Below are 14,520 nucleotides of genomic sequence, written 5' to 3'. Positions count from 1 at the left end.
ACACTTGTAACCAAAACTGCACCCTCCTGAGGCGACCAGCCCCCCAAACTTACTACCTTCACTGTACAATCTGAACTGAGCAAAGTAAATGCACACAAGGCTGCTGGTCCTGGTAGCATACCTGGGTTCGTGCTTAAGGCCTGCACTTTGCAACTGTCTGAGGTCTTCAGTAACATCTTCAATCTGTTTTTGGCCCAGGCTCTTGTCCCTACATGCCTTAAGTCCACAATGACTGTCCAGTTCCCTAAACTATCCTCTCCAGGGATCCTGAATGACTATCACACTGTTGCACTCACTCCCATCATCACAAAGTGCTTTGAGAGACTGGTTCTGGTCCACCTCAAATCCAGTCTGCTTCTCACACTAGATCCCAACCAGCTTGTCTAATGGGTCAATGGAGGATGCCATATCCTTGGCTCTTCACTCTACCTTGACACACTTGGATAACAACAACTCCTATATGAGGATGTTATTTGTTGATTTTAGCTCTGCATTTAACACTATCAGCCTCTCCAATCTGGTAACTAAACTAACCAACATTGGTATGAGCACCGCTCTTTGTAATTGGACACTGGATTTTCCAACCAAAAGACCCCAGTCTTTCAGGCTAAACAACCAGACATCCTCTACCCTGATCCTGAATACTGGCATTTTCACAGGGCTGTGTACTCAGCCCACTCCTCTTCTCCCTCTTTACCCATGACTGCATCCCTTTATATGGCTTCAACTCCATCATAAAGTTCACAGAAGACACTACAGTAATGGGACTGACCAGTGACAATGACGAGTCAACCTACTGAGAGGAGGTTCAACACCTGCCAACATGGTGTGCTGACGATAATATCGCCCTCAATACCAATAAAACTAAAGAGCTCATTGTGGCTTACCAGAAAACTAAGGGCAGCAGACATGCACCCATCCATATAAATGGGGCTGAGGTGGAGCTTCAAATTCCTGGGTGTCCACATCTCTGAGGACCTTCCTTGGACAATAAACACTTTGAGCCTGGTTAAAAAAGCGCAACAATGATTTTACTTTCTGAGGAGGCTAAAGAAAGCCTGCGTGTTTCCTCAGATTCTGTTAAACTTTTACCGCTGCACTATTGAGAGCATATGGACAAACTGCATTACGGTGTGGTATGGCAACTGCTCCGTTGCTAAGAGGCTGAGAGGTTGAGAGGAAGGTCCTACAATGGCCAGCACATCATTGGCATCCCGCTTCTGACTGTTGCTGACCTGCAGCATACACAGTGTCTGCAAAAAGGGTTGCAGCATCATCAAGGATGCCTCACACCCCAACCACGGACTGTTTACCCTCCTCCCATCAGGGAGGTACTACAGGAGCCTTTGGTGCCACACCAGTAGGCTTAGGAACAGTTTCTTGCTTAACACCATCACCATTCTGAACTCTCAACCGTTATCACTTGTGGGAAATTAGGATCTCTGTTTGCCCCTGAATCCGCAGACAACACGTTCTGACACCAGGTAAAAGTCCAATATTAAATTTATTATAACAAAATGTGCACAAAGCACCTCCACCTCCACTATACACAATACTAAATCAATAATCGCAATATAATAATCAATCACAATCCTCCACTCCCAGCAGCTCCATTCGACACCCTCCCAACTTGGCTCAGTCTGCTGGGTTTCCCACAGTTCTTTTTATAGTCCTTGACCCCGAAGTGCTTCTGTCCTTCACTTCCGGGTCAGACGAACTCTTCTTTTTCTTCAGCCCGGAAATACTTCATTTCTTCCACCCCCGTGACGAGGTAGTACTTCTGGGCTATAATAAAAACAGCTGTGCCTCCCTGCAGCATCCCCTGGCAGCCCCCATGGCATCCAGCAGGGCTGTGCAGCCAAACTCCATTGTCCATAATGCCCTGCGGGAATTCGGGGCACCTCTATGCTGCAGGGAGGACTCCCTCTAGCGGCCTGGGGGTGTTGGCAAGGATAAACTGCCGGCCATCTCTCACACACTCAATAGCTGACCTTTCTAAATATCAATAACTACTGACTACACTCTACAGTATGTATATTTCCACCTGTTTACATATATCTATTCTGTATATAAAATATTTCATATCTATATTTTGTATGTATCTGAACTACTGATCACATCTATATTATTTTTCCTTTTATATACTATTACCTGTAAATTCAAATATAATATAGATTTATATTCTCATTTGTATGTTGCCTGATTGCACCTTACTGTTTATTGCACTTTAATGTATTATTTGCACCCACTGTCTATTGCTCCTTATTCTGCTATTTGCACTTCCTGGTTAGATGATAAACTGCATTTTGTTGTACCTGTAGAATGAGAATAAAGTTGAATCTAATCTAATCTAATAGCACACAACTCCATTATCTCTTTTAAAATGGGAGTTTAATACAGTAATGACATCAAATAAACAAAATATATATTTTTGCACCAACCTTAGTTTTTTTGTCGAAAAAAGACTTTGGAATATTATTTGGGTGAAAGTGAGTGCCCAGAAGTCTTGGAGAACGGATCTTATCCAACATCTGTTAACAAATAATAAAAACCATCAGCTTTTAATATAATTCAGTCACTCTAAAATAATCAAGAATGAACATGACAACTTCAAAAAAAAATTTGGATCTGAGTGATTTTTAATAGAACCAGAAAGTAAAGTCCAACAGAATCTCTCATAAATGATGTACAGTGGCATGCAGAGAAAGTGTGTTTCAGAACAAATTTGCTAGACATCCTGCACTTATATCATTTTATTCCCCAGTTCAGATCAATGTGATAAAGATGAAAGCTGCTCTTTACAGTAAATACAAAGATTCTAATGCATAGAGATTAGTCAATTTTGAAAGCCTTTCAAATGGATCTTAATTTTATGCAGCATGTAATATAATGCCTAGCCATGAATGATAGACCTACAAATACTCCAACACCATTATCAGTGATGAAATATGAACTCCACACCCATCAATGCTCTAGCATATGACCTAGTAACAATGTCAACATTTTGCTGGATGCGGGCCATGATAAATAATGTATTAAAATACCAAACTTCATTTTAGTTCAAAGAAAGTACTGTACAATTCATCTTACCTGATATACTGCTTAGTCATGTTCATGATTACCTGAATCATTGTGGAAAAACCCTGAGAAAATCTCCAGCACAGTTAGCAATTAAATACTTCCCTTTGTATCTTGGCCTGAATAGTTGGTGATAAAATAATTATCAACATGTGTTGCCCTTTTTTAAACTGCATAGTTGCCCAGTTTTTGTTTGTTTGTTGTTTTTTTTTTTCTGTTAAGCACCAACAAAACTTTGCATGGGGGATATAGTATTGAAAGTAAAATTTGCATGATAATGACAATATTTCAACAGCATGCTTATACACATCATAATCTGTAGCCATACTGTTTAGCCATTCAGTATCACAGATGCAGCTTGTGTTCCTCTTTTGCTAAAATATGTAGATCCCTATGAAGTTACACTATACATTAAACATAATAACAATTAGCCACTGGGTTCTGCTGCTAGCAAAATAAGCAAGTTCATATCACTATCCCTGCGGTGGGTTGGCACGCTGCCCGGGATTGGTTCCTGCCTTGTGCCCTGTGTTGGCTGGGATTGGCTCGTGCAGACCCCCATGACCCTGTGTTCGGATTCAGCGGGTTGGAAAATGGATGGATGGATATCACTGTTCTCATGAAGTTTAGCTGTGAAAAGGATGTTCAAGATACATTTGTGGCAATGGCGTTTGTCATGCAGCATTAGAAATGGCAAGAGGAGTCAATTGTGAATCATTTTTCATGCAGACAATGGGATTTATTATTTTTATTTCTGTAGATCATCTGTTAAATCAAATAATTATACTGCTGCTTAACCATTTCCAAAAAATATTGACAAATTCAAACTGAACTTTTTTGTCATGTAATTATGGGTGTAATGTTCATAATTTATTATGACTAACTGGAATTAAGCAGGTATGAGAATGGATACGTTTACCGTGATCACTGTTATGACCAAGGGTTTCAAGTATAAACGGTGTGTACTTTCATTTCCACACTCACTTTGAGATGTATAAAAACTAAACTTTGCAGAAAGCATTTTCACAGTAGCCTCAGATCATGTGTACATACATTTCTGCTCAGTTTCAGTTTTGCAAACTGGCAGCACCCAGCATCAAAGCAGTGCCACTGTTTCTGTGTCGTTTCCCTTCTTTTTCATATTCACATTAATAGCACGGGATTTATCAAATACACTGAAATTAATTGCATATTGTTTATAAATTAATTGCATATTGTTTACAAATTTAATTCACTTAATTGTAATCATTATGTGACAATATAATGGCACATGGAATGGCAAAACTATGCCAAATACCAAGAAGACGAAGAGAGCACCCATTTATAAATCATGATGACTGGCTTCTAAGTCGATTTCAATTTCCAAGAGCAATCTTCTTGGAGCAGTATACTGAACTTAATTATTAAAAGTAAAAATTCTAAATTTCCTCTTTACTATATCATACATGCATTGTTTAATAATGTATCATTATTTGGAACACATACATTTCATGTGTGTTCTGTGTCTACAACAATTTGTGTAAATGTAGGATGACAGGAAATGTGAGGCAAGAAATGTTGAACACATAACTAGAACAGAAAGTTTTTTCATGTTCTACTAATAATTGGCAAAATTCTGATGTGAAGAGTATAATGTGTGTAATGTATAAAGATTGAAATCCAAATATCAAATAAACACTTTCACAAAAGACACAGATATAACAAAACAAGTGCACTTTTCCTAGAATTTAACCAAAATAAAAGAAATTGGGATAGGGCACAATACACACACACATACAGTATATATGTCTGCTTGGCTGGTGCAGAGGTAAGAACTGCTGTCTCCAATTTGAGAGGTTGAAGATTCGATCTCTTCATGCATTAACTATTTTTAGTAGTGAGTGGCTAATATTATTACTATTATAGAATACAAACATACATTTGATTTATTTGCGTCTGTAACAGCCGGTGTAAATTTATGGTACTTGTAAAAGTTAGTGTTTTGTTTTATTATTCACTTTTATTCTCTCAGTCAGCTCATGCTCTCCCCAATCTGACACTGTTAGTTTTCAAATAAAGACATGAGAATTTAAGGTGGCCCAGGATTACAAGTTGTTTTGGAGGCTTCAGGGATTCTAGTGTTAATTGCTTATTTTAGTCTGAAACAGCTGCATTTACTGTTTTATTTGCCCCTTATTAGCAACTAGATGCAAATGACAAAGGAACAAGCAGTTCTCCATCTAGCTTGTTTCCATTTATGCCTATGTGAATTTATCATGCACCATTTGGTTTAATAAAGTACACAGATGGGAACTGAGGAGAGGGTGAAGAAACAAAAATTACTCATCCATTTTAAGCTTCAAATTATTTGGATGATTTCATTATAAAGGAAAAAAAAATCTATGATTATGAATGCCCTGACATTGGAGAGTTAAAACACTAACAAGCCACAATATTAAAAAAAGATCTGTTATTGGCAAGGATTGTTTTCTAATTAAGTAACTGAGTTTGAACAAAAAACTGAAACTACTGCGACCCTCTAGGTCCGATATTAGTCACCCTTGATTTAAAATATGCAGTTGTACAGGTTGCTGTCCTTGAAACAAGGTGTCAGGTACATAGAGTAATGATCTAATAGAAAACAGACTTGGTAAGGTTGCATATTGTTAAGAGGAAACCACACAGGTAGATGCACAATTTCTCCAAGTGCCAGTGTGGGTAAATGTCTGCCACAGCCAATATGCCATGAAGGATGGCAATAAATGACACTACAAACCTAGAAGGTCAGCTGAGTTTCCATAAAATATCTTGTTCATATGAAACAAGTAGGGATCTGCTTTATTTTAATGTAGTTCTTGTGTCACCAAGGATACATGCCCATTTAACAGAATATTTTGTTTCAGGAGTGCAAGGTTAGCAGGGGTCAATAGAAAGTGTTCTGAGAAGTTGAAGTTGTTAAGGTGTATTTTGGACTTGAGTGGGGTTTAAAGTATATTAAATTTTAATGGCCTATTTGAGATCAAAGTTGGTATGGCAGGCTGCAATGTAATGTGGGCTTAATATCGAAAGAGCAGGAGAATACTGAACTGTATATGGAAGACTTTTTATGGTTCTTCTTTCACTTGCTTTGATTGTTTGATTGAAGGGAAAATAAACCAACTTTTCATCCCTGATAGAAAGGTACTCAGATTTGTTTACGTAGGTACCAGTGTGCAGACAGGTTTGATTTTTGCCTGCTAATCTGATAATTTTGTGAGAAAGTAGGGAAGTGAAATCTGTGCTTCCATACGTAAAATATTCTTATTGCAGAAATCTAATTAATAAATAATTAAATAATAAAGTGATATATTATACTGCTAGGTTTTTTTCACAAGCAAGTAGAACATCAATATGAGCTATTTTTCTCCTTCTTTACCTGGAGTTTGTCTGGCTTTAGGAATTCAATTAGTCCAATTCGTGGAATATCTTCATCAGGTTTAAAAGCTTCTCCATCAATGGAAATTATTTTTTTCATTACATTAATCATCCAGTTAAAACCTAAAACAGGCAATAAAACATAAGGAGTTTAATTATATTGGATCATTATATACAACTTAACTTTCTATCTGAATGCAGTATACAAGCATTGAGCACTTCAACCTTTGATAGAGCAAGAGTAAAAGATAACACATGTGTAATTTATATAGAGATAAAGTTTTTATTTGGCAATGGGCAAGAGAATAACATTCATTAATTAATTATGCATGAGGTATCCTGTCGGTGGGACACCGTCATATTTCAAAGTTGTTTGTGTAAGTTGCTATTAACTCATGAGTCAATCAAAATCAATAATGGCATTTTTACATACTCAAGGGTGTCTTCTTTCAAGTAAAGGGTGTCTTATTTCAAATAAATCATGTTTGCCCGTTGTTTGCTGTCTTTCATTAGTACTTGCACACTCATATGCTGAGGCGAGAAGCGCCCCATAGGTAAATGAATTTGCTTTTATCAAAGATCCCACCTACGTTGATACACATGCAGTGAAAGGTACATTACTCTTGGAGAGCTGAGGTTCAGAGTATTCCAATGTTATATAGTTGTTTATGATTAGTCTTTCATATTACATGTCATAGCTGTGTGTATAAGGCATGAAATATATTGCATGTGTGACAGCTCATGTTTACGTACCGTTACGCACAACCTTTTGTCAGAGAGCATGGGGATTGTTAGGTTCATATGCAGTAAGACTTAAAGTTTGTACTGGGGAAATGTTGTCTGCTTCTTCAAAAAAGAAAACATCAGGTTAAGAAAGTCATAGAAAAGTTATGGAATGCTAGTAATATGGAATATGAAGACCTTAAGTCAGTTTCTGATCACGATTTTGATTCTATTGAGAATGATGCATTTGCTGATGTTCTTGATGCTATACTGGATTTGTAAGAATTGGTCATAGTATAACTATAAAGTATCGTGGCATACAGTTTTATAGTTCAAACATAATATGTTGAATTACCATACCCAGAGATTGTCTACTGCACATTCTTCGTATGTTACTTTTCTGAGCAGTGCTGCTCCAGTTTCAGCTTACAGAACAGTTTCACATGGGGACCCAACTTCCCCCTCCTCAATCACATATCATTAAATCATGCCCAGCAAACTTTCACAGGGGACCATATTCATTATACTGTATATACAGTAATCCCTCCTCGATCGCAGGGGTTGGGTTCCAGAACCCCCCGCGAAAGGTGAAAATCCGTGAAGTAGATGGTTATTTTTATATTGTCATCCTTGGATCACAGATTTGCACAGAAACACAGGAGGTTGTAGACAGACAGGAACTTTATTCAAACACTGCAAACAAACATTTGTCTCTTTTCAAAAGTTTAAATGTGCTCCATGACAAGGCAGAGATGACAGTTCCATCTCACAATTAAAAGAATGCAAACATCTCTTCCTCTTCAAAGGAGTGCGCATCAGGAGCAGAGAATGTCAGAGAGAGAGAGAGAAAAGAAAACAATCAAAAACCGATATGTGCCGTTCGAGCTTTTAAGTATGCGACGCACCGTGCGGGAAGCATGTTGCTTGACAAAGCAGCTGCAAGGAAGCCCAGCAAGGAAGGGAGCAATGTGATTGTAGTCTTTCAGCATTTTTTAGACGAACATCCGTATCCTCTAGGGGTAGGAATAGTCCCCCTGCTCACACACCCCTCCGTCAGGCGCGGAGAATGTCAGAGCAAAAGAGAGAGAGAGAGAAAAGCAAACAATCAATAATCAATAGGTGCTGTTTGATCTTTTAAGTATGCGAAGCACCGTGCGGGAAGCATATCGCTTGACAAAGCAGCCACAAGTAAGCCCAGCAAGGATGGGAGCAATGTGAAGGTAGTCTTTCAGCTTTTTTTGAGGAGCGGCCGTATCCTCTAGGGATGCAAACAGCCCCCGTGCTCACAATATATTTGAGGAGTTTTATTTAATACGTAATACGTGCTCTGATTGGGTAGCTTCTAAGCCATCTGCCAATAGCGTCCCTTGTATGAAATCAACTGGGCAAACCGACTGAGGAAGCACGTACCAGAAATTAAAAGACCCATTGTCCACTGAAATCCATGAACCAGTGAAAAATCTGCGATATATATTTAAAGATGCTTACATATAAAATCTGCGATAGAGTGAAGCTGCGAAAGTTGAAGCGCGATATAGCGAGGGATTATTCAATTAAATATACTTGTAACATGCAGTGCTGCCACCACTGCTTGCAGTTTCTCACGGTGACCCCCCCTCTTTCTCCAAAAATGCGCTGTTTCATTGGACACACTATATTGGTCACTGTGTGAGGTCCTATCCAGGGCTGCTTTATGTAATACTCCCAGAGTTGCCTCAGCCCCATGACTCATAGTGTAAGAAACTGTTATGAAAATGTACGTATATACTTAGTTTATTCCAGATGTGAAATGCAAAAAAAGCAACCAAAAAAAATGAAAACACACTAAACCTTTGTAGGGCAACTGCAATAGAAGACAGGAGAAGATGTGTGAGTTGCAGCACAAATAGTCCAATCTAGTGTACAAAATGTAAGGATTCTCTTTATCTAATGGTAAACAGAAATTGTTTTAAGGACTTGCTTGAAAAATAATTTTGAAAGTAAAGGTTTGGATGAATACATAGTTATATGTGCATAGTTACAAATTGTTTATTTGTTGCTTCAAAGAGATATTTTCTATGTGTGTGTGTATATAGGTAGTCATCGATTTACGACCACATTTTGTTCCAAGTTGATCTGGATGTAAGGCAAACCAGTATAAGTATTCAAACCTGACCGTATGCATAGTATTGTGTAATAAGTCCCTTAAGTCATATTGTTTGTTTTATATCCGTTTTTATCATCATTCTTAGCACATTGTGTAGATTTTCTATCTTTTTTTTTGTAAATTATTTTGCTTCATTATTACTGTTATTTGCATGGATTCCGAACATTTAACAGCTTCACAAATCTCTTTTTTGTCTGTGTTAAATTACATCATCAGTGTGAACCTCTCCCAGTGTTCATTGTGCAAATTGTCAGAGGACTAATTGTACCAGCAGAGTTTGATCACTCGTATGTTTTCTGTTTTAACATTTCAGCCCTTTAATAATAAACATTAACAGATAAAGGAGTTAAGTGTGGTTTCATTACCCATTCTTGGTGGTTTGCACGAAGCGGCACATTGTGAATCACAACACAGAACTTTTAGAGGTCAACCGGATTCAAAGCCAAACCGCAGCAGTACAGCACACTGGTTACAATGGGAAAACTTAAAGACACATGCAATCATATTTGCTTTCTTTCCTCCCACATACTACTTGATCACCTTCAATTTTGTGTCGCAATAAACTTCCTTTTTTTCCTGTAATTGTAAGACAAATGTAACTGAACGTAGTCAAAACCGCTGCAGGTAATAAACTGAGATCGAGATGAATGAACGAGTCACGACATATGGACCTGGCATGGTGAAAGCTGTCATTTGCCTGTGAGACACTGTAGCGGTCATAAGTCGAATAGTTGTAAGATGCATAGGTCACAACTCGATGACTACCTGTATATGTTTTTTTTTCTAAAAAAATAAAAATATAACTGCAAGTAAAATATTTGTTTTGAGATAAAATTTAGGTGCAAGAGACCAAATTTTTATGAGATTGGACACAAAATGTTTCCAAACAGGCGGGACAGCCTGTGCCAAACATTGTAACTTTGCAGTAGTATGGAATATGAAATCTAGTACAAGGATAGCTGACAGACTGGAGCACAGAAGAAAATTAATTCCAAGGTTGTACACCATAAAATGTCTTTGTACTGAAAAATTCCTCAAATGCCAAATTTTGTTGTGTTTTGTTTGTTTGATACTGCTATGTAACAAAAGTTTTTGTTCATATAAAGCACATTACACCTGTGTTATCCTCACTGCACTGGCTGCCTGTTCAGTTTAGAGTTCATTTTAAGATTCTTTTATTTGTTTTTAAGTCCTTAAATGGGCTTGCTCCGCCCTACCTCGCTGAGCTGCTGCATATGCACTCTCCTTCCCGCTCACTCAGATCAGCTGGTCAGCTGCTTCTGGATGTGCCTAGGACTCAGCGAAAGCTCAGGGGGGATAGGGCTTTTTCCGTTGTGGCTCCAAGGCTCTGGAATTCACTGCCGATCCACATTAGACAGGCCTCCTCACTGCCCATTTTTAAGTCTGCTCTTAAGACTTACCTCTTTGGTTTGGCGTTTGATCCTGTGTGAGCAGATGATTTTACTCTGTTTTAATTCTGTTTAGTTGTGTTTACTATGTTTTAATTAGTTTCATTTATTGTATTTTATTTTACTTATTTATTATTTTGTTTTTGTTTAAAATTTATTTTAGCCTATGTTCAGCACTTTGGTCAGCGGCTGTTGTATGTAAAGTGCTTTATAAATAAAGTTGACTTGACTTGACTTGACTTTCTTTTAAAAATGTGGATTATTATACTCACTACTTTTCAGCCATTTGCAGCTCCTCTATTTCATAGGCAAAATAATGGCTGTTTATTTTTGAGTATATAATTTAGGTACAATAATTGTAAAATCCTCTTAGGATATAAGGGGTTAAACAAAAGATGGACTTTGACCGCAGTAAATGCGTCATATTCATAAAAGTTTTTTATAAAGTGTACAAAATTACATATTGAATTAAAAAGTAACTGAAAGTGCTCATCCTAAAATGGTGACCTTGGCATGAAGTCACAAAGGGCCCCTTAGAGCTATACTATTGCTCACCTAGTAAAGTTACTCATTACAAGTCAGTCTAACAGAAAGGGCTTGACAAAGACTGATCAAAATAAGGGTCACCAAAAAGCTAAGTGGACTCCACTCAGAATAATGATACTGGGATTATGTACACACTACATGAATATGACCAGGAACTAAAGACGTTTTTAACACTCATAGTCCATTTGCTTTGTTCAGGGGGCATTTCTTTATTTTGCTTCAATTTTCGGTTACTTTCAAGCAAATTAAATATGTGAATAAACTTCCCATGGTTGTGGACATGTCATGGATTTTTTTTTCATTGGGGAGAAACATTTTTTTCTCTCACCAGAGTTTAAAAAAAAGAAAAAACTGGTCCAAACAAACTAGGTGTGAAAACTACACCAAATTAACTACACCAAATTAATTCAGTCTATATCTTTCTATTCAGTTATTGATAGATGATGTGAGTAGTGACTAAAATAATGAGATTGCAGGATCAAAAGGCTGAGATAAGATTCATTCATTGAGTTTCTGTCTTTATGAAAGTGTGACAATCCAGTAAGACTGTGGGGTTTTTTTGCATTTATTTGTCAATATTCTTATTTAATACTGTAAACATTATGTCACACTAAAATTCAACTTTGATTGCAATATGCCCTCTTCTTTAACTAAATTCATCTTAATGATTTCAATTTGCAGGGCTCATTTGTTGAATTTATTATAATGCTTTAATGTTCTTTGTTTCTTTGTACAGTAAAGTAGTTAAAGTGCTTTTATTTTTAATGATTCACTCCATCCATTTCACTGGCCAATAAATTTTATGGAAAATTTTGTTTCCTCTACAATTTTTGGTGAAACCAATAGATTTTTACACTCTGAACAAAAAGATGTATTTGTAATTTCTGTATCACATAGGATTTTCATTTAACGTTATAACGTCTCCAGTGGCATAGTATATGTATCGACCAGCAGAGTCACAGCACCATACGTCACTGCAGGTCTATGCCAGCAGTTCGTGTTCAGCAATTGTCGGGTGGAAGTGACATCAGCAGTTTGATAATAAACGTTTATAGTTCGTCAGAAATCAAATTGATTGACACTCTAACCACACCAAACCCTAACCTTAACAAAACTAACCCTAACCTTAACCATTTATCCTACACGCTAACTATACTAAGTCCTAACCTTAACTTTCATCCTATAACTGCTGATCTAGAACTGTTGGCACAGACATGTGGTGATGTATGGGGTGGTGCTCAGGCTCTGTAGTTGGATATTATTGTGGCATATGCCTATGCTATAATATTGCAACATCAGCAACATGAGAGAAAACTAGAAATGTTTTACCACAGATTTTCATTTGTAGTCACTGCCCGATGCTTCATGTATCAGTGTCTATCAACAGTCTCCCAGCATATATGGACTCCACTTTCCCTGGTAGTGCTTCTCCATGTTGGCAATGTCTTGGTGAAATCTTTCACCATGCTCATCACTGATGGTGCCGAGCTTGGATGGGAAGAAGTCCAAGTGGGAATGAAGAAAATGTGTCTTCACTGACATGTTGCAGTTTATCAACCTGTATGCGTGGAGCAGATTTTCAGTCTGTTCGATGTAGTTTGGTGCCTTGTAGTTGCCCAGAAAGTTAGAAACAACATTCTTGAAGTTAGTTGACGCAGCACATTTGGCACACTGCCGAAGGCCTTCAAAGTGTATCTTTTATCGTCTCTTAGATCTGTGAGCCAACGAAAAGACCTTTTATCTTGGCATCACTGAAACATGGCAACATCTGTCGTAAGTATGCAAAGACTTTACTTTTCTTTTCCTTTGCCTTAATAAAGTTTTTCATGAGCCCAAGTTTGTTGTGCAAAGGTGAAGGAAATATGTTTTCCGGATCAACCAGTGGGTCATGTACAACATTCTTCTGCTGTGGAACCAATTTTCTAGGCAGTCCTTTATTATGTAAAATGAATCTCTTACTCAGCTGTCCCACTCGCAAAAAAAACAACAGTACTTGGTGTATCCAAACTGCAGATGAGTAAAATTGCAACCACCTTCAGATTGCCGCATATATTCTAGTTGTACCTCGAATTCTGAATGTGTTTCAGCAGCAGCTACAAGTTCTCATATATTTCCTTTGTATCAACGGCATGCCCAACAGGTATGGAAGGTTAGACATTGCCATTGTGCAGCAAAACGGCCTTCAAACTTAACAATGATGACTTGGCATGGAGCTGGACAGTTTGACATCTGTGGCAGAGCGATGGGGGCTCAGCAGGCTCCTATCAATTATGGAAAATCCACTGCATCCACTAAACAGTGTCATCTCCAGACAGAAGAGCAGCTTCAGTGACAGACTGCTGTCACTGTCCTGCTCCACTGACAGACTGAGAAGATCGTTCCTCCCCCAAACTATGCGACTCTTCAATTCCACCCCTGGGGGGGGGAGGGGGAGTAAATATTAACATTATACAAAGTTATTGTCTGTTTTTACCTACATTATTATCAATCTTTAATTTAATATTGTTTTGTGCTGCTGGAGTATGTGAATTTCCCCTTGGGATTAATAAAGTATCTATCTATCTATCTATCTATCTATCTATCTATCTATCTATCTATCTATCTATCTATCTATCTATCTATCTATCTATCTATCTATCTATCTATCTATCTATCTATCTATCTATCTATCTATCTATCTATCTATCTATCTATCTATCTATCTATCTATCTATCTCTTTAGCTCTAAGACCAGTCTCTTTGAAAAATGATTAGGTAAGCATTATCTATCAATAAACAGTTACCATTCTGTTGGATCATGTTCATATCCAAGAGCAGAAAGCTATCCATCAATGTCATTGCAAAAGGTCAGACTGTCAACTTGTCTGAAGAATTTTGTCAAATCTTCATGACGGTGGAAAAATGAGATTTTTGTACCTGGTGACAACAGGATCAATCCTTGCCTCTTCGATAAATCTAAATCTCTGACATGATCATTGAGCTGTGCCTGAGAAATTCAATGAGGATCGCTGGATGTTGATGACTCGAAATCTGTATTGTCAGCAGCTGCAGCAGCTTCCATCTGCATTGGCTCATCCATCTCTGCCTCCTTGTCCTCGTTCTCCAGCATCCACACCTCTGGTGGTTTTGGAACAGGAAGACATTCATCATGTGCCACTGGTCTCATTGCAGAGGCAAGCTTCGGGTACTCAATAAACTCCCTGTTCTTTGAAGAATATCCTGAGA

At 37.8% G+C, this 14,520-nt stretch overlaps 1 protein-coding gene across 2 annotated transcripts in view; it reads right to left on the bottom strand.

The window, feature by feature from the left end:
• LOC114648298 (sulfotransferase 6B1-like) overlaps positions 1-14,520 on the bottom strand; it is a 54,457-nt gene that overhangs the window by 18,067 nt on the left and 21,870 nt on the right. For both annotated transcript variants that reach the window (XM_051925616.1, XM_051925617.1), the window contains exons 2-3: positions 6,473-6,594; positions 2,442-2,531 (exon numbers count right to left, since the gene is read on the bottom strand). In XM_051925616.1, the coding sequence (XP_051781576.1) occupies positions 2,442-2,531; positions 6,473-6,594 (212 nt within the window). The remainder of the gene's footprint in view (positions 1-2,441; positions 2,532-6,472; positions 6,595-14,520) is intronic.

Source organism: Erpetoichthys calabaricus, chromosome 3, assembly GCF_900747795.2.
Source record: "Erpetoichthys calabaricus chromosome 3, fErpCal1.3, whole genome shotgun sequence".
Taxonomy (NCBI): Eukaryota; Metazoa; Chordata; class Cladistia; order Polypteriformes; family Polypteridae; genus Erpetoichthys; species Erpetoichthys calabaricus.
Note: the sequence above shows the minus strand (reverse complement) of the source record. Positions and strands in the feature narration are given on the sequence as shown.